Raw genomic sequence first — 21,101 nt, 5'->3', positions numbered from 1 at the left:
AGTCTATAAGAAGTGGGGATATCTTGCTGTTTTTTATATAGGGTAGGATTTGTTCTTCATCGGTTATTTTTTGAGGAATTGTGTTTTTAATAATAAGAAAAGCACACAGAGCCCAGGATTTGATATTTTTAAGTAGAAACCTAAAGAAATGAAAATAAATGTTGGATTAATTTAGACTGTACAATTTCAGGGCAGGGAATGTCCCTTGTTAATCTCTACATGTGCCATGGTAAATTACAGAATTACATAGGTGTTTAAGAATAAATGAATAAATACATAATAAAATATTGCTGATGGCTATCTCACCTTCTGATCTTGATTTGCTCTCACTTTAACTTGATTTACACAAATTCTTTTTAGGACTACTTCTAGCAATTTGTATCATATAGTATTTCATCCAAAAAATAACAAGTGGGAAAAAACAGTTTTGAGTAGAAAAATATATCCCCTTCTCTTTTAACCCGCTTCTGAAGTTCAAGAAACCAAACTGATGCAGATCTGTAGACAGACAATGAAAGCATTAGATAGAGGTAACCTAGTCAGTTTGATATTACGCAAAGGATCAGTCTGCAATCCACCAAGTTTAAAAACATATGACCCTTATACAAAAGACCCTTCCATACAAACTCTCTGCCTTAATTATTTACAAGGTAATCTCTTCCTATGCTACCCATGACCTTTTACTTTTGAAATAGCTGCAGCTGTGGAAATCACTGAGTTCTCCCACCATGCATCTTTTCTGTAACATAAAAGAAAATTGTTTCCTAAGTCACAGCATCATGAGAGATTCAGTTTCTTGCCACAGGATCTCAAATAGCTTATTGATTTCACATCAGGATATTATTATTTATATGATACTCCTCCTTAGTACTAAGTTCAAAATATCAAGTCTGGCTGTTATTCTCAAACTTAAATGTTTTTAAATGATGTTTGACCAGGATCTCATATCTTTCCTATACTGTAGTACCTGGAATTGCACACAGTTTGGGTCATATCTTGCCATCTATCTATGCATAGAGTTTGCCACTGAATTGAATGGAACATTTGGGATAAAAAAATAAAAATTAGTGGTAGGATATGGCCACAACTTCATTGTTTGTTCTTCTATTTATATTCTCTCCATTCCGTTTTAAGACAAGCTTAAATTGCATTTTGAGTTATTAGTTTTAAAATAAATATCTGCCTCCAAATAACAATGTACAAGAACAAAGGGTCTGATAAATACTTTTAACTGCAGTTTATTTTACTCCTCTCTAAGACTTTATATTTTTAAATCTATTTATATACTAATTCAACAGCTCCTCTCACTTTTAAACTGACTAACTTTAAATACTTCGTATAATATTACATTATATTTGGTATAACATTAAATTGACTAAGTTATGCCTAATGCTTTCATTGTTAAACTATAGATCTGTCTCACTTTGGTTTCCAAAAAAGTCATCTATTTCAAGAAGAGATCAAAAGAGAAAGCAATATATTTTGCTGCACAAAAAGGATCTATTTCCAGTATTTTCTCACTTACTATTTTTTGTCTAGGTTCCCAACCTTTTCTTGCTGCACCCTCCCTTACCAGTAATGGAATCTGTCCACATCAGGGGTGGCCAACCTGTGGCTCTGGAGCCACACGTGGCTCTTCAGAAGTGCGGCTCCTTGTATAGGCACCGACTCCCAGGGCTGGAGCTAACCGCGCTGATCAGCAGGGCTGCCAGTGGGTGAGAGGCGCTGGGAGCAGGGGCAGGAGCTGATGAGGGGCTGACATATTAGTGTGGCTCTTTGGCAATGTACACTGGTAAATTCTGATTCCTTCTCAGGCTCAGGTTGGCCATCCTGGTCCATGTCTTCTCTCCCCACCCACTCCCCCCATCACTGCACAGTTAGCTCAGCAGAGGAGATTGGTATGGGGAGGAACTGGGGCTAAAAGCAGAGCTGGCCTGGAGGCAGAGAGGGAATGAGGGCAGAACTGGGCTGGGGCTGGGGCCAAAGCTGGGTTTAGGATGGAGTGGAGCTGTGGCTGGGGCCAGATCTGGGCTGGGTGGCGCTCCCTCCCCACCCCCCATAGGGGCTGACCTGGATCCCTCGAACATTCCTCTGTGTCCCCCCTAAGGGGGGCCTGCCCCACAATTTGGGGACTACTGGTCTAGATGATTTGGCTTTCTTATCTTCTGATTCAGTTAAGTATCATCTTCTCCTCATGAATCTAGAATCACAGAATATCAGGGTTGGAAGGGACCTCAGGAGGTCACCTAGTCCAACTCCCTGCTCAAAGCAAGACCAATTCCCAACTAGGCTAACTGCCCTTTATTAAAAAAGATATTCCTGAATATTGACCGCTGCCATCTTTTACAATATTTCCAACCTGTCTTGCATCCTCTTGTACTCTCCCTTTCCTTAGAGAACTATCAAAAAATTGCCACAAAAAATGTTTTATTTGCCTTGCTATTTCCTACAGAATTCCCAAATGCAACTCACTGGGGCCTGTTATTTTGAAGCAGCTTTAACTGCCTCTTCTGCTCTGATGAAGTCATAAAGCATTTTAACATTCCCCTTTGAAAATGTATATTAGGGATGTGACCTTCAGCAGTTTTTTGTTTTTTTGTTTTTTTTTTAGGGGGGGGAAGGTGAGAGAAAGGGGGGAGGTTCTAGAAAAGAAAGAAAGACTTCTTTAGGTTTCTAGTAATATCAAACTTCAGTCATTACCACTTTCCTGTTATCCTCTTGCATGGTTGTTTGCACTTACTATACAAAATATTCCAGTAATTTTGAGTTGCCTTTATTCTCTTTGACATTATGTCTGCCACCTTCCTGCTCTATATACCGTCTATACGTTTTTTCTTCTTAGCCTTTTCCTATAATTTCAAATAAAAAAAATTGCTTTCCCCATGATCACACAGTGAGCCTCCTAAGAACAGAGATAAAACCTGTATTTATTACTGACACACACAAGCATATATCTTAACTTGCCAAGCACTAACATGCTACACATGGGAGACAAGTGCAAAGTGAGGAGTATACAAAAATTATGAATGCAGGAAACTTGCAGTGCTGCAGGATTTGTTCTTTTGCTGTATATTACTCTGTAACTTCAATTTCATAATTCTTCATTCCAATCTAAATAATTTTTGACAATAAAATGACACCAAATGTGTGTAGAATGTAAGAGACTTGGACTAAAATGAATGCAGTCCCTTAAAATGAGTGCTATATACACAGATATAATATTTTTTTTTGGGGGGGGGAGAACCAGTGTGGATGCTTATATGTAATAATGGCATTATGTACTTAGATTGTGTATATCAGTCAACAAGAACCCTGGGAAAACCAAGCATCCCTTCATGGGCTCTTTCTTAACCATCTAAGTAAGTGAACAGCTCTGGATAAAGAGGTGGGTGAAAAGGAACTTTCAGGTTTTCATACATTCCTTTCAGGCTGTGTCTACACTTACGGTGGCATATCGCGTACAGGAGCTACGTGCTGTAGTGAAAGGCAGGCTGTATCTACATTTATCACTGCGGTGTGTCCTGCTGCTGGAGCCTTTTCCGGGTGCCTCCCCGCTGCCAGAGCCTTTCCCCACTACTCCACCAGCAGGGAGGCAGCGGGACACTACACTGCTAAAAATAATGGTGTAGATGTGGGAAGCGCTGCTTAGGCATGTAGAGCTGCGTAGGGTATATACCTTGGAGGTTCAGGTGTGTAGGGCCTGTGCTCACCTAGACCATTCCCTGTTGAGGCACTTGCAATACTGCACAATAAACGTAAACTGGCTTTGTTAGCAACGATGAGATTCTGTATACAATTTCATTCATAAATCTGGTATGCAGTATATAAAAGCGGAACTACTAACTTTTTCTTAAACACTGATTCATTTTAATTTTACAGTCATTCAAAGTGCTACATGTTCACATTTGAAGCTGGCACACACCGACTTCTTTGTAGTTTAAATGTACGTAATTAAGGTGAAGTTCTCTACATGGAACTTATTTATAAAATACAACTTTTATTTGGATGCAGAATCTGGTATGTAGAGAATTCATACTGTCATGTGTACAAGCAAATACAGTATCTCAGTGGCCTTTGTACTGCATTCCAAATCTACTCAGACAAATTTCGTGCAATTTCCACTGTAATATCTTAAGACCTTTATACAGTTTTAATGTTATAAGCAGCAGGTGCAGGAAAAAAAAAGAATAGATGCAATTAACACAAAATTATTTTACACAGTACCGTCCACAAACAGGTGTACTAGCAGGTGATCTTTCTAATCATAATTCATTTTATTGTACCACAGCTATTCACCACAATGCAGTAAGGTAAAAGTGGATTGTATTCATAGGTTACTATGTAGAAGGAAAAATGCCTTTGAAAATACTACAATGCACTATACTATCTCCATAGGATAAGGGCTGTGTTCTTTCTTTCTTTCACACCTTCTATTTACTGTAAATGTTCAAATTTGGGAGGAACATAGGGTGAGAGTTCTTAAAGAACATTGTATATGGGGATTCTGATGTAAGGGCCCAGACTTCTGAGACCTTCCAGGAGAGATATGACAGAAGGCATGACGCCAGTGGGTCAAAGGGAGGGCCCGTGAGCCTTGACAGGACCAGGTTTAGGTCCCATGGGGGAATGGGTTCATGAATTTGAGGGTAAAGTCTCTCTAAGTCCTTGAGGAAGCAAATGGACATTTAGTATGAAAAGACTGACCTACCATCCACCAGAGGGTAGAAGGCTGAGATTGCCTCTAGGTGCACCTTGACTGATGAAATGGCTAGGCCCTATTGTTTCAGATGGAGCAAGTAGTCCAGCACAGACTGGAGAGGTGACCGAGTTGGTGAGAGGTGACCGAGCCAGTAAGAGGCCTTTTTGGGATGACCACGGAGAGAAACGCTTCCACTTTGCAAAGTGAGTAGCTCTAGTAGGTTTCCAACTACCTAGCAAGACCTGGCAGAACAGACCAGCTTTGTCAGATTTAACCATGGCATTTCCACACAGTCAGGTGGAGGGCCTTGAGGTTCAGGTGGAGCAATCAGCCTTGATCTTGCGAGATCAGGTCCGGGACAGGAGGGAGTGGAAACAGGATCGCTACTTACAGGGCCAACAACAGGCCGAATCAGTGTTGATGCGGCCATGCAGGGGCTATAAGAATAACCCTTGCTTTGTCTCGCTTGACTTTCAGTAGGACCTTGTACACGTATTCCCCTCCCGTTCCTCTTGTGTGCAACAGGTGCTTTGTCTATGGGAGTAGGAAGGCATCTGTTGAGTGAGCCCAGGCTGCAACTGCATAGCGAGCAAAACTGCTGACATTTCCTGTTCTGTGGTCTACAAGGGGACACTCTCACCTTTGGGAAGATGGACTTGGTTTTGTTACGAAGGGACCACTCATGGTGAGAAGAGAAAGATCTGCTGAAATGATCTGCCAAAGTGTGCCAAAAGGTGAGAAGCTAACCGATGTGGGCTTGCCACAGGAGGCACTGGCTTTGAAGCCTGGAGACCAGGGCCTGCCAGGCCCCAGGGACAGAGGATGCCCTCTAAACAAATGTGAGAGTCCAACTATTTAGACAACTACTAAAAAAAATAAACAGAGGGCAACAAAACTTGAAAAGAAAGGAGGGAACCACTCATGAACCAAGAACCACTCATGAACACCTGGCCAAAGCAAGAAAAGCTGTTCCAGTGATCATCACAGGCTGTAAGAAGGAACTAAGAGGGTGTAGGGCTAGCCGGGCCCTTTATACCAGCGCATGGGCATGCAACACTACAGGATGTTAGAGGCAGCCCGACGGATACCATTGAGGGAAAAAATCGCCAGTGACTGCATGCGGTGCATGCACACACCTATGATGGAAAGGACATGAACAAGCACTCGAAGAAGAACAATCGGTATTTTTTATCTTGTTCTGCTGAATTATTTAAATCTAAAGCACTCTACAAATATTCTTGGTGAAGATTTTGAAAATGTTAGAACTCATGGGAGTGCTAGAAGTTAATAGATACCTTGCAATCAGGAAGAAAAATTCCATTATTTTTTCTTCAGTGCAATAAAACAAGCCTTCAGCATGGCACTGAGGGTGTTGAAGCCTAAAAAGCTAGTTCACAGGTGAACTTCATATAAGTTCAAGTTTGAACCACAGTCAACCACCTGGGGATCAGGAGGAAGCTTTTCACCATCTAATAAAAGGCAAAACACAAAAGACCTGGTCAGTCGTAGGATCAGAAAAACTGGGTATTTTTTTATAAGATGATAATCATACTGCTTTTTGCTGCATCCAATGGAATACAGGTCTTACTCTCTTACATGCCTCTAAAGTGCTTAACACAATGATGGAGCTATAAATAATGACACATAAAAACACTATGTTAAAATAACATTTTGAAGTTGCAAAGCCAAGCACTCAAAAATTAGTAAATAAGTGGGATGAGACACTTTGTGAGTGGGTTTCATAGATACCTGCTATCTGCAGAGGAATGGTGAAACTCAGAAATCATGGATTTCATTCAAGGCTCTGAAGGGGACTGTATTCTAGTGCTCCAAAGTAGCAGGGTGCTAAATTTCTCAAAGAAGAGGGCACCAGAATTTTTTTTTAACATAGTCAAAACAACATATGTTTCACTAGCCTGGTTTTCAGAAACGGTTGAACCATTTTGGCTGAGGGGGAATTCAGCCCAAATGCTTAAAGTTTGACAAAATTATAAGCAACCAAAACCAGAATCTTTATAATAGGAAGTGTCGGGCAGTCTTAATAATATGTGGGGCTACTAACCCCAACTATAATACTCAGATAGCATAAAGCTAGACTGATTATGCAGGCTGCCCTGAGTAAGAGATGATACATAACTGCAAAGCCCCAGAGCAGACCAGACAACAAATTATGTCTCTAAGAGCCATAATTCACTTCCTGTTACACTCATGCTCCTGGACTACAACAACAGATTACTTTCTCCTCTGTTCTGTATCAGCTGTGACGGTCAGCATATCAGGAGGGGCAGAGTAAAGGCTCTGCTCACAACCTCCCCCACAATCCCCTCCTACCTGTGCAAGTGTAGGAAGCCTAGGCAGGGGACTGAGGTTAAAACTTTATAACCTCTGACTGCCTATGGAGGCCCATAGGGCAAGCTGCAGTCTCACTCCCAATAGCTGTCATACTGTTGAGTAAGAAGGTGTCACTCTTGCATAGTCACTTTTCTAGTCATGACTTTAAAACGTTTCTAATTTTATTGTACTGAAACAGTGATTTCACTTATGAAAACAAATAAAAACTAGATTAGATTACTGTTCACTACTTAAATTCAAACTTCCACAGGAAGGAAATTCAGAATGAGCACTGACATGCGACTGTTTACTGTATGTCCAGACACTTTCCTCTTAGTTCACATCAGACTGATTTCACAAGTGCACACCTGTTGAGATGTTTCCCAGGAACAAAGCAGTGGGGACTGAAAATGCAAAGCTGTACAATGTGAAGAACTCTGCAAAATACTGACCTGAAATATCAGGTCAATAAATACTTAATGGAAAAATTGTTATAGAGATCACTGAGATGATAGACTATAATAATGGATCTGATTAATGTACTATATGTTAATCCAGAAATCATGGAAAGAACACATACTAGCCATTATAATGTCTTATGTCAGCATTTTGTATTGGCTATTAGAGGGTTGATAAAGATACTATCTAGAATGCATTTCAGCAATCTGAAGAACAGCTATTTTTTTCAAACACTGATATTGGTATGCTCAATGTTCTCCCCACTTCCTCTGGAGGTACTCAATGTCCCTGACAGAGGGGACCAATTCTCACATTCTGCTGTTACACCCAATACTCAAGGCTCATGTTGGGCCACCACGCTGCAAGCTGAGAAAGAGTGAACAGGACCCAGACATGAATGATGCAAAAGCCCTTCTCCCCAACAGAAGCTGAACATATTCCTTTTAAGGGAGCAAGAACACAGGATTTGGAATCAACTCTGTCTCCCAAGTGGCAGTGCAGAGTTCTAAAAAGTCCAACAACAGATGAGTTTTTAACTGAAACAAACCACCAATACCCTATTTCAAGGTGCAAAATAAATGCCAGAAAAATATCATCTTTAGGGCCACAATCTTGCATTTTGATTTACAAAAGTGAATCACTCCACCTGCCTGGAGCCCCACTTGGTGGACCTCCACACAGGCTAACTGCTGTGCCCATAAGCACCACAGTGTGGGACAGGGGCCTTAAAGATTAATCATCACCCTAATGTATTCTATTTGGGAGTCATACCGCAAGTAAAACCTGGGCAACTCAACTAAAAAAAAAATCTGTAAAATTAAAAGAAATTTGTTAACAGAAAATGTATGTTGTTTCAGCTAAATGTGAATTCTTACTATTGAGTTATAAACCCTAAAAATAGAGGGTTTACAATGGAAATAGGGTCACAACTTATTTTTTTTAAAAAGATTTTTTTAGATATCTCTATTGGTTCAGCACATCAGTGTCACACAAAATACAAAATACCATGAACAGCTTTTGTTAATTCTAGAAAGCATTGTTTCTTTCAGTAGAAAAAACCCTTAACTGATCTTCAAGGAGTTGCAAGAGACAACTCCTGTGATTCACCCCTCACACACCCCCTCCATCAGAAGCGTTGCTTGTTAATCCAGCAGGAAATAACATTTGCCAGGATTGACAGCTGTGGATTTGTATTCAATTCTCAAATTAAAAACCAATGACAGGGTCTAGTTCAATAGAGCTGTCAAGTAAAAATGAAGTAAGTAAAAAACCTGCAGCCATTCTCTTGTACATGTATTTTGGATAATGGTAATAGATGCCTTTAACAATGCTACAGCCTGGTTGGGAGATATAATGGTAATAAGGCTGTGAAAACATTTTCTTCTGAAAGTATTTAATTTTTGACATTTCTTTAATTCTAAACAGCACAAATATATTCTCTTATTTCTGATGTAATTTATTAAAATATTTTACAATGAAATTAAAAACACGTGAAAATGTTCATAACAGCGCCAGCAAAAAAGTGATATAAAATGTATCCTAATACATATTTCATATGAGCTTCAGTTATGGCCCTGATCCTGCAAACAGATCCAGTGGCACAAACCCTCATGTTGGAGTCCCATCGGTGTAGGCTCAGAGCCCATGTTGTGCAGCTCAGTTTTTAATTAGAATAAAGGAAAGCAAAGATGGAAAAGATCTAATACAATAGGTCAGCTAGCCTATCATCCTGTCAGTATAGGATTGTTTCTTACAATACACTTTCTAGCACTTCAACCACTCAACATTTAAGAGCCCCAAGCAATGGGTTTTCCTCCAATTCCCTTGAGGTTCTCTATTCCCAGTCTAATAGTTTTTACTAGCCCAATTTTCTTCAGTTTGAATTTCATCTCATTAATCTCAGTTTATAGCCCTTTATAGCTCCCTAAATAATTCTTCTTCTTTCTTGGTGTTTACACCCTTAAGCAATCGTGGATGGCTGTTTCTCCCAGCTCATTGATTTGGCAAGAAAATTAATTTACCCCTAAGCTATTCTACAATTGTCATTTGAAAAAGATTAAATACAAAGCATCAACTTGGCTGCTGTTTACCTGTACGAAGTGATTCTCTTCAGGTTTGTAATGGGAATGTCATAACCACACTCTTCTAAGACTTCGTTGCATGCAATTTCCTCCAAAGAAAGTCCTGGCTTGTCTACTATGCCAGCGCAGAGTTCATAGGTCATGCCTTCTGTAGCTGGTAAGGGATCCAATAGAGGAAACCAGCTATCCTGGTCTTTACTTTGAAAGTCTTGAGGACAGTGCCGTTCCATTTCACACATGTAAACAGCTAAAAAAATGCAAAAGAAAAACAACTGTGCTTGGAAAAGTCTACTATTGCCATACCATTTCAAGTGGCATAAAAAGACCCCTTACTCCAAGTGAATTTCACCATGCAATTTATAACAAATCCAACTAATAGACACAATAAATCATGCAGGGCTACATTCTAAAAATTGTTCAGCTGCCTGCATTGGTGTGTGTGCAAAAAAAAAATCACATTAAGACACATTTGCACATAATCCCTTTTACACACAAATGATGGGTTTTGTGTGGATAAATTATACGATTTGCATACCAAAGTGACAGGCCACAATAACTACCCATATAAGCAACTGAAGCATGCAATATTTCACACCTTTTGAAAATCTCTTTCCACAATATATCATAAAGATACACCAGTGCTAGGAGATGTGGGTTTTTGAAACTGCTCAATTCTGAAGCATTTACTACTGATGGGGCAATTTTTAGTAAAAATGAGAAAAATTGAAATAGCAGTGGAATTTTTGTTTTCTATTTCATTTCTGTGAAATGGTCCTTTGAACATTAGTTCTGCTTATATTGATATGGAAGTCTCATATATGCTACCAAAACTAAGTGCAGCTGGTTGAACCCAAAAATCTATTGTTCAAAACAACTACCATTTGCTGGCCAATGTACATATCAGGGTTTATTTTAATCTATGCATTTATCTCTGCTGGAAAGTTGGTCTGTACATTTTGTACCATGTGCACAGTGATGAATCTTTCAGCCTGTCAACTCAGCTGTTATTTGGACAGGGTTATGAAAAGCATGTATGTTTGTTTGAAAAATCCTCTTTTGAACATATAGTTCCTTGCACAGATTCTTGAATGGAATTTGCAAAGGACCTTTTGCATTAATCTAGAAACAGCTGTCACTATAATACACTCCTAAAGGAAATACTAATTCTACAGTCTTTAGTCAAAACTCTCACTGATCTCAGTGGACATTTTTCCAAAGTAAAGCCTGCAAGATTGGGTCCTAAAACACAGAGAAGCATTACCAAAAATATAGAGCCATTCAAACTATCTTTTACAGATGTAGCTCCATTTGCTTCTTCTTTGCAACGTTTCCCATTTTCACCCCCTTTCTTTTATTAACAAATTTGATACTAATATAGGAAATACATGATATTTAAATGTTCTAAAATATCCATCATGAAAACTGTTACTTTATTTAATAATCTGATACCCAGCATGAAAACTACTGTTTTATCTAATAATCTGTGACAGTTATTATACCTTAATAATGGTCCAATGTTTCATTGTCCCTTTTTATCTTTGGTTATAAAGGAATATTACTTCCAAAGAAGTAGCCCACTACTGAGGGTACTTGGCTTAAGTCAAGGAGATCCTGAAGACACTTCCTTAACTGGTGTAAACCGCCATAGCTCCAAGAGGTATGACAATTTACCCGAGCTGAGGATCTGGCTTTATTTGTTGGATCTTACTGAGCAAATCTGGGGGAATTTTTAATGTGCTTGCTCCAACATCCAAAATCTGAGTTTGACTCAGATGGTAGGTATGGGAAAATATCCAAAAAGTTTCTCTCTTTAAATGGGAAAGTGCCATGACATGGTTAGTGAGGTCAGATTTCACCAGCCTTGACTTCAGACAAGGCAGCTCTGATACACACAACCGCAGTTCAGCTCAGAATTACTCTAACAAATTTCACAGGTCCATGACGTGCTTTTCATGGCAGTATATTTGGTAGGGCCCTAATCATGAATCTTGATTAATGATCCAGCACGTAGGCAAGATTTGTGGATTCTCAGAGTGGAAAGTCCTAACCATGTGAGTTCCTTTCAGTGCAGCCGCAACACAGGGAAGAAAGCTGAACTGCCTTAGTCAAACCAGGTGATATTGTTACCCAAAACAAGCCCGTTCAAGTAACTGAAACAAAAGGTTTGCTTGCTCTCCAAGGAAAAAGAAGGGAGAGTCAGCAGTATAGATTTGCAGAGGCTCCTGGAATTTAGCAGATTAGGGAGGGAATTGGTTTGCTGTTTAAACTTTTGATTTCTTTTTGTTTTCACCAATTGTTTTGGGAGGTAAAACGTGGCTGGTGACAAGCCTTGGGTGCTATGTATTTTGAGTCACTGGAACAGCAAATACAAACAACCCACTGAAAGGTTGTAATATGTTAACCTGAAAATCCCATGGTGTATGTTTAGTGCTACTAACCCAAGTCTTCTCCAGTTACGTACTGTTTAATTGTATTTGGAAAGATGTGGTCCGTTGACTATCAAATTAATGATATCTAGAGTCTATTTCAATGGGGCATCTGTAAGGAACTAAAGTGGAAACCACTGCAGCATTCTTTTAGATTTTCATTTTAGCAGAAGAGTCAATTAGTCCTACCCTCTCGTCTGTCTGAGGAGGGGCAGACACACGTATACAACAGTCACATTTGTAGTAGACACACGTAGTGATTTAAACTGCTGCTGATCGTTCACAAATTCTCAAATATCTATAGAAACGTGCCCTTCCCCTATCCTCTTTCTGATGGGATTCTGACAGGGGAGCAAATAGGACACACAGAGAGAATCATCACTTAATTTATACATTTTTACAGACAGCATGGCAAATCATCCCCCGGCAATGGAAATCTAATCCCATCACATATACTCTGGTGGGAGTGGGTATGAGCAGTAGCTGCACTGGAACTTTGACTGCCCATTTGCACAGAAGGCCAGCCATTCTGAGCACATTCAGGGCCCTCTCTGATCTCTGTGAGACTAGGCCCTCTAGAGTGAGCAGAATCTGACACTTCCACGGAGATAGCGTACTGGAGGTATCCAACTGGCCAGAACACTTACAGTATTCCATTTATTCAATTTTCTCTATTCCCTTTGCTTATGGACCAACCTAATTTCATATTATCTAGCAGTTTAATGTGTTTCTCTTGTCTTGAGAAATTCATCCTGAAAAGAATCTATTTTATTACACTATTTATTACACTATTTTATTTGCAAAAATAATGAACTTTATTATGCATTAGACCTGATTCAAAGACAAAATGTGTCCAGCTCTGTCTTGCATAGTATTAAAAGGCTAATGTGTGCATTGAGCCTTGTGCCCTCTGCAAAGGAGTGAATTTCGTAAAGTCATTTGAAAAAAACATCATGAAAGATATTTGCAGTTACAGCCGCCTAAGAATACCATACTAGCCATACTAGCAGTTTCTATTTGGTTGCAAATAAAAGACATAAGGATTTTAAATAAACATATAAATAAATCCTATTCCTTACAATAGGCAACAGAGTGCTGAATGGAAAACATGAGCTACAATTTACAATATTGTTGCATTACACTGAACTGCCTGTCAATCACTATAGGCAAGTGCGGATGGTAAGAAACTGCACCAGAAAGTTTCCAATGACATCTACCAGAATGGTCCTGAAACAGTCTCTTAGCAACAGAGATAAAAAGAGAAATATCTTTTAGATTCTCGCTCTCTTCTTTTTTTTGGTTAAAACCAACATGCTGAGGAAAAAATACATCTTATTTTTAATCTCCAAAAAAATAAATATTGTCAGAAGTGATAACAATTGATACAAAAACGCTAAAATTAATTTAAATAGATTCTTTCTTAAGGTATCAACACCTCTTACATGTAAGAGAGCCAATAATCTACCTATTACATTGCAGTATACAATAAAGCAAAAACATATTTGTGCATAGTGTATCAATATTCCCTAATTTTGAGGTTTGTTTTAAATTCCCAAGTATATATTGCCTCACATTAGATAAGATTATATTTTTTTCAAATAAGGAACATAAAACTTAATGATTCAGGGCATAAACCATCTGCTAATTACCATAGGTCAAGAAGAAACTTCCTAAAGGAGCAGCTTATTCCATAATTGCTCACTACAGGGCTGCTTGCAACTTCCCCTGAAGCATGGCAGTAGCTAAAGCCAAAAAAGACAGACTAATGGGCTATTTGGATCACTGGTTTCATCTAGTAAAGCAATTCCTATTCTGTGGAATTCTGATCTAGTGAATAGAATGGGCTATAGAACAAAGGAATAGAATATGGAACAAAGATTTTATCACCACAACTATCCGTACACCCTCAACTTTTAACTGCTAAACCCTTAATAGCTTGCTTCACTTGAGAGCAAAAGTAAAGCTAAAGGAGAGGATTACCTGGGCGGAACTGCTTCACCACAACAAAGCATTGCCGAGAGGAATTAAATATCAGGATTGAGACACTAAGGAAGAGGGGGAAAAAACAGATCAATGCACTCTGAATAAACCAGTATGGATTAATGCAGTATTATTAACCTTACATCCCATGAATTTTATTTTAAACTATATAGACATGATGGTCAATACAACAAGGGCCTGATCCAAAATCCATTGATTTCAGTAGATTGAGAATCAGGCTCAAAACCACAGGTGACTTTATCCACTCTTAAGTCACTTTGCAGGAAAAAAAAAGACCAAGAATACAGTTATTAATTATAACAGCCTGAAGAACTTCCAAAATCAAGTTATTTCTGATATCAGGGACATACACAGGCTGTAAACCTGGAGTCAAATCTTCATGTGTGCACCCTAGCACTCGCAAGGAACCCCACTGAAGGCAAGGACTAAAAAGTCTACCTGCTGCTTGGGACCACATGCTTGTCTATGGCTTTAAAACAGACACCATTAACCTGAAATCTAGTTATTTGCAAAATCAAGTTATAAATCGTTTCAGCTACTACCAGCTTTTTGTGGTTTCACAAATTATTTAAAGATTTTTTTCTCCTCCGTTTCTATATGAAAGCCTCACATTCAACTGACTAACTCACCATACTGGGGAAACAAACTGACTCTTCACAGAGTACCGAAAAAGTAGAGAATTATTTTTCTCTCTCTACTATAATGGAAAGAAATTAATCTTAGGTTTTATTTGTAACACATGACAACTTAACATTTTCAGATGAAAGTGTGATTGCTAATTGATGTCCCTTTAAAACTCACAAAAGCAAGTTTATATCACTCATCATCATAGTGTCAGTCCTTCATTTGCAATGCCAAGGTGCAGTACATATCACTGGAAAGATAATGTATTATTCAATGAATCATACAGTTCTTCAATCCAGTGGGTTAAGTTAATGATGGAATATTTGCAGTCAAAGTATTCAACAATATTTGAAATGTAATTATGATAGTAAATCCATAGTAAAAATGTATATACAAACACACACTTGCTATTTTTTTTTTAAACAACAACTACTAGGAATATAAATAACTAAAGGAACAACCAAGATACAAAATCTTTATGAAACTTAAGCAATATTTTAAATTCCATCTTATGTCACAATGATCATTTAGAGCATTTCTATAACAAGAATAAGTTATCCCTATAGAAATCTATTTTAAACTAGACTCTAATGTACATATTGGGGCACTAGATGCTGGAATTTGGCTGACCCCACTGCAGGGGCAAAAACAACTTCTCACCCACACCGATTTTAATCCCATTTGGAAAGATAACATAACTCCAGCAACTAATACACACCTCCAAACCTACAATGTTGTGGAAAAAAAAAAGTGCCCTATACTCCCAGTCATGAAGTCCAAACCTGGGCAAAGTGTACCTTTGTCACTGCTCTTAAAGTCCGTAACTGGACAAAACCACATGAAACATGCTAACACCTATAGTGCAACGATAATATAAATGCACATTTACAGGACATAAGTGGAAATGTTCAGCTGTCATTGGAGAAAGTTGATAGTAGGCCTGCCGCCAGTGAGTGCTGCTGCTCCCATTAGAAACCTGTGTTTGGCTCAGCTGAGGTGATACACAGAGACATCTATTGGATACTGATGGCTCCTGCCCCAGATGTCATTTGCAGGGTAATTTAAACTGAGGGACACCGCTTTTTTGTGCTATTGTCCATGAATGGATTTTTTTTTTCTGTTTACAGATAGGAGATTCTCTCTTTGATTAAATATTAGGCTATTAGCCAAATATTGTGTAAAGACAGAAGGACTGAATTTAAGTCTGAAGCTGTAAAAGATTTCAGTTTGCTGGACTGCAGTATATTATGTGATCTTCCACAGCATTGTTCTTTGACCATTTTCAATTTCTTTTTCTTTTTTTGGATACTATTCTGTCCGTGTAAGAGTAATTTTTTTGTTTGTTGCTCTATTAAACTTCTGTGATAGACTGTACCTCAAAATAGCACCCTAAACCCCAACATTCACCACTATTATATGATTAAGTATTACAATACGTTTTGTACAAAGTATCTCTTGTGAGGCATCATTTAGAAAGTTATAATCTGTTGAACATCACTGTTTGGTGAAAAATGTATATGAAGTCATGAGATTTTGCTATATGTTTGTTACTGAAACATTTTGTAAGACTGGGAAATGCCCACAGACCAGCTCTTCAGTTGCAACAAAGGAGTGACCAACATCCAGCCAGGTGTTAAGCAACCATCACTGGCCATTCAGGGCCCTTCACCAGCAGGGGAGTTGTAAACAAGAGATTTACAATTCACATGAAAGACAGTTGCTTGAGCACATACACCATGGGGCTGTCTAACCCCCATGACACAGCAACGATGTTTCCAGCACCTGGAAGAGAGTATAAAATAAGGGACAATGACATCGACACTTCACCTCTCTTCTCCCACCTACACTGAAGGCAACAAGATCATTCAGAAGACAAAGAAACATTTGGACTGAGGGGAGTGTTCCTAACTGGAAAGGCTACAGACTGGTGTAGAGTTTTTGGGTAAGAGAAACTTTATTACTTCAAATTTGATTTAGCCTGATAAAGTTTAGGAATTAGACTGCGATTTTATCGTTCATTTCTTTTTGTAACCAATTCTGAACTTTTATGCCTATATCACTTATCTTTCTTTAGTTAATAAACTTATTCCAATGTTTTATCTAAGACAGTGTGTTTTTGATTGAAGTTTGGGGAAATCTATTTAGGTTACAAAGGCTGGTGAATGTCCACTTCCCTTTGACAGAACAACACACTAATTAATGAGCTTTCATTGCTCAAGGTCTTGAGCACTGTAAAAGGCACATTTCTGGAGTGTAAGACTAAGGCTGCAGCTGGGGGGAGAATTTGCTGGTGTTGCCCTGTATACAGTTCATGAGTGGCTAGGGAGAGGATTCAGGTACATTGCTGGGCGTGCTTCTGCATGCTGATGGCTCAGTGAACAGAGCCTGTAGGGTTTGCTGTTCACTAGCATAGTAATGTAGGAGACAGCCTGGGCTGGAAAGTTAAAGGGGGCACAGTGGTTCCATAGTCCAGACTGCACCCTAGGGCATGTCACAACTTCTCTTCTTTTATATTCTGGCTACAAAACAGTGTAAGTCACCTGAGAAGTTGAATCAACAGTGTAAAGTTAGATGGCATAGTGGAAACCCTTTGAAGGATAGACTAGTTTCTGAGGTTGTATAGCCTTCCTTACACCCCTAATGCAGGTCCAACCTTTACTTTGGTTGGGCCTCCTTAGCATCTGGAGAGGAAGATATCACATTAAATAACTTACATCTACTTAGGAAAATGTCTAATAGCTGATCCTTCTAAGACTCAATCATCTGAGATATCTATGGAACAGATGGGAAACTTAAAAACAATCTGTCAAAATTAAGGAACAAGATCAAATTAAACTGGAATGGAGTAGTACCATGTTATTACAATTGTCTGTCTCTCACACCATCTTGAGACAAAAAGGCACAGAGATGCCACAGATTTGTAGAACGTATTTCTTCATTACTTTTAATTTTCTCAGAGACTGACAAAATTCTGAACACAATGTTTATAGCTTTTTTAAAATTATGGCAGATGAATTCTAATGTTTTCTTACACAGCTTGAGAGTCACAACCTAATAGGTTAAGATTTAAATCTCTCAGAGATGCATTTGCTCAATAAGAGTGCAATTTGGTATGATTTTTTTAAAAAAATCCATCAGACCTCATCCTTGAGAGTTTCACAACTTATGATGAGGGCTGTACCTTTTTACTTGTGAAACTCCATGTTACTAAAATCAGGGGATCAGGTATTTGGAGATCATCCAACTGGATTTCCATGGGTAGATCCCTGAGCCCACAAAGAGCTCCCACTAAATTCAATGGGACTCAATGTGGGTGCAGTAGCCACGAGTGTGGATTCAGATGCAGAATCTGGCCCTCTAAGGGTACAAAAACATCTTTATGTTCCTGAATTTTAAATCAGTTAAGCATGCAGAGAGAGAGAGAGAGTGAATTTATTTTAAAAAATTACTCTGAAGATTTTTTGGATGGTGTATATATACTGTGGAATGGGCCTAATGTGTGTAAAGGCAGAATTGTAACAGTCTTTGACCAAATATTGTAACTCATTTATATGCATGTTTGATGTTTCATAGAAATTTCTTAAAATAGCATTACAGTTAACTTTGGTTTAAAGTAGTACATATAAACAATATAGACTTTAAACGATAAAAGTAAAAACAGTAAAAATGGAAATGTACACAGCAAACCTTGTGATTAATGGTTGGCAGCATAATACATACAAAATTTACCCAGCCCAAGATTTCTGTTATTAGAGCAATGACACAGACCTACAAGAACAGGAAAACTGTAGACTTTCCTTGGAATGTATGAGGTTTGCACAGAATTTAATCTGATATTGACATCAAAGACCCTAGTCTAACAATAGATTGTGTGCGCACACATGGAAAAAAGATGCATAGGATTTCTTTTTGTTGTTCTTCCTTTCCTGGAAAATTTAATGGTCATTCCCAAGGAAAACTCATTCCAGGTGTAAGATGGTAGCTCCAGAACCAGTCCCTATCATTTTAAAAAAGTTACAGAGTGAACATATGACTAATATACTGCCCTCGCTCACCCTGTGGAAGGAGCCTACAGGAAAAGAAAACTCCTCAAAATGCTCCCAGGATCATTCCAGGAGCAAGCTAGTGTTTGCTTCCCCTCAGAATGAGATACCAAGCCCCACAGATCACCTTGGATCTGAAGGAGGGTTAGGATTCTTCACAGTAACTGTGACTGCAGCTGCCCTAAGGACTAAACTTAGCAGGGAGGACTGGCAGAAAAGGTATCATAAGCTAGTACAAGTGATGACCGCAGGGTTTGTGGGAGATCGCATGCCCCCTTCAGCTGCTCATGCCATTCCCCCTGTGATTCCCAAGAAGCAAAGCTGTGCAGGCAGAAAATCATCTGTTCCATCTGTGTGCAGGGTTCACTGGGATGGTCTGGGCCACTGGTTTTATTTTTCCATAAATATATGAAAAATTAGAGGTTGCTTTATCATGATCTAAGTTCATTTAGTCCTACCTCAGCACAGGAGACTGGACTTACAATAAATGATGACTTGGACTCAAGTGTTTAAATATGGCATTTGTTCAGAGAGAGACCAGTACTCACAGGCCAGTAATGACACTTATATAGCACCATTCAGCCAAGAATCTCAAAGCTCATTTCAGTCTACCATTTAATACTCCCGAGAGCATTCTGTGCCAAAAAATTAAAAACTCTGCACCACAAAATTAAAAAATCTGTGCACAATATTTTAAAATTCTGCAAATTTTATTTATCAAATAAATGTGGAGGCTCCAACATGGCATTGGGGAGCACAGGCCAGTGGCTGTACAGAGGTGCAGTCCCAGTCCCTTGATACAACTCTTTTTAAAAAAAGTTATTCCCAGATTTAAGACTCTCATTAATAGGAAGGATGTTCACTCTAAATGCATCTTTTATTGGCCAAGAACTTCAGCTATAAATTTTATAATTGTATTATTGGACTAGAAAACTTTTTGAGTTATCACCTTAACAAAAAATCTGGCCCAACTCTAAATTCCTTGTAATGGTGGAAGTTGACACATTTTATGATATTCCTGGAAGTGGAATCTCCAAAGGGCTATATTTAAAAAAAGAGTAAAGATCTACCGGTCCAATACTAAGAGGAATACAAAGTCTGCTTAGTCCATTCCACTGAAATATTTTTTTCAAGTGCAAAATTCAAATTTGCTTTGCCAAATCCATTATCATGTTTATTTCAGGATTGTCAGTATGTTTTTTTGGTATGGGCACAATTTCACCATGTAGTAATTTGCTTCATAATCTGCTATCTTGATTACTTGGGTTATAGTTAATCCATAAAGCAATTGCTAGCATTTACTAATTGCTTTTCATATGTTGGAAACAAAAAAACTTGAAAAATCTCTTAATGGAAGAAAGGCCTTTAATAGCCCCTAGGTATCATAACAATGGGAACTTTAAATGCATATGTGCAAAATATATATATAATAAATAATAACAGCAGCTAAAAGCAGCACTGTCAGCGATGGCTCATGTCTTCATGAGAATGAAACAGGATTCCCAGAGGCTGGAGACCAGGTTTCTATAGGAGCTTACACTAATACTATACTAAGTAGTTGATGAGGTAATAAGGGCAAAGAAACTGACCTTTCCTTAACTTTAATCAATATCAAGGCACCTCAATATCACATCCTGTAGACATCTAGGATAATCTGATCAATATGGAATGATCCAAGCTCCCCCACTACAAAAACATTAAAAGCAACCACTTACTAGTTTTCTTCCTCAGACACTCATGATTGTTTTACTAAAAGGTTAAGAATCCAGTAGACTTTTTAACTGATAATGAGTATGATTCTTGCAGGCCACTTTCATATATTCTGAAGCACCTGGTGAGGGCATTAGGCAGAATACATTACTTTGAGTATTACTGAGCATTGTGTGGGCACTCAGTTGGCATTGGTCTGAGAAGAGAACAAAAAATTGTCAGAGCTGAAAATGCCTAGGAAAAAAATACCAAGATGACATGCAGGACTAAATAGGGCAAAGAACAGAATCAATCAGAATCTCAATTCTCAAGTGATATCCAGTGTTAAGAATCTTCTTTGTACAGTACACAGAAAAAAGCCAAGCACAGCATGCAACCACAGAGATCTTTGTAGAAATGACCTTTTATAGACTTGATCCTTGTGGAGCACTTTTGGATACCAAAAACTAATGTAAAATGTTTTTGCCTAGGTTGGCTTGAAAGGGAGCCAACATACCAGCACCAATAAACCGGATAAGAAAAAACGAAGGGGAAATAAAATATTTTAGTTTTGCTTCAAATATTTCAGTTTTAAAGCATGATCTTGTTTTTTCTTGAAGTTTCAAGACTTTGGCTTTCTTTGCTCGCCCCCATATCAGAAAGTGGAGCCCAAATTCTCCATCTGTTCTTCCTATTGAGTCCATCTTTAAATTTAGTAAGAAATAAAGCAGCTTTGAGAAGTAAGCTA

At 38.5% G+C, this 21,101-nt stretch overlaps 1 protein-coding gene across 6 annotated transcripts in view; it reads right to left on the bottom strand.

The window, feature by feature from the left end:
* NUDT14 (nudix hydrolase 14) overlaps window positions 1–21,101 on the bottom strand; it is an 81,819-nt gene that overhangs the window by 6,607 nt on the left and 54,111 nt on the right. For 5 of the 6 annotated variants that reach the window (XM_030558593.1, XM_030558595.1, XM_030558596.1 and 2 more), the window contains 2 exons: window positions 13,977–14,041; window positions 9,580–9,817 (listed from right to left, as the gene is read on the bottom strand). In XM_030558593.1, the coding sequence (XP_030414453.1) occupies window positions 9,580–9,817; window positions 13,977–14,041 (303 nt within the window). Of the gene's footprint in view, window positions 1–9,579; window positions 9,818–13,976; window positions 14,042–14,798; window positions 14,943–21,101 lie in introns of those variants that run through there. The other variant, XM_030558594.1, reaches the window with a different exon arrangement.

Source organism: Gopherus evgoodei, chromosome 4, assembly GCF_007399415.2.
Source record: "Gopherus evgoodei ecotype Sinaloan lineage chromosome 4, rGopEvg1_v1.p, whole genome shotgun sequence".
Lineage (NCBI taxonomy): Eukaryota > Metazoa > Chordata > Testudines > Testudinidae > Gopherus > Gopherus evgoodei.
The sequence above is the reverse complement of the archived record's forward strand: the minus strand, read 5'-3'. Positions and strand labels throughout refer to the sequence as shown.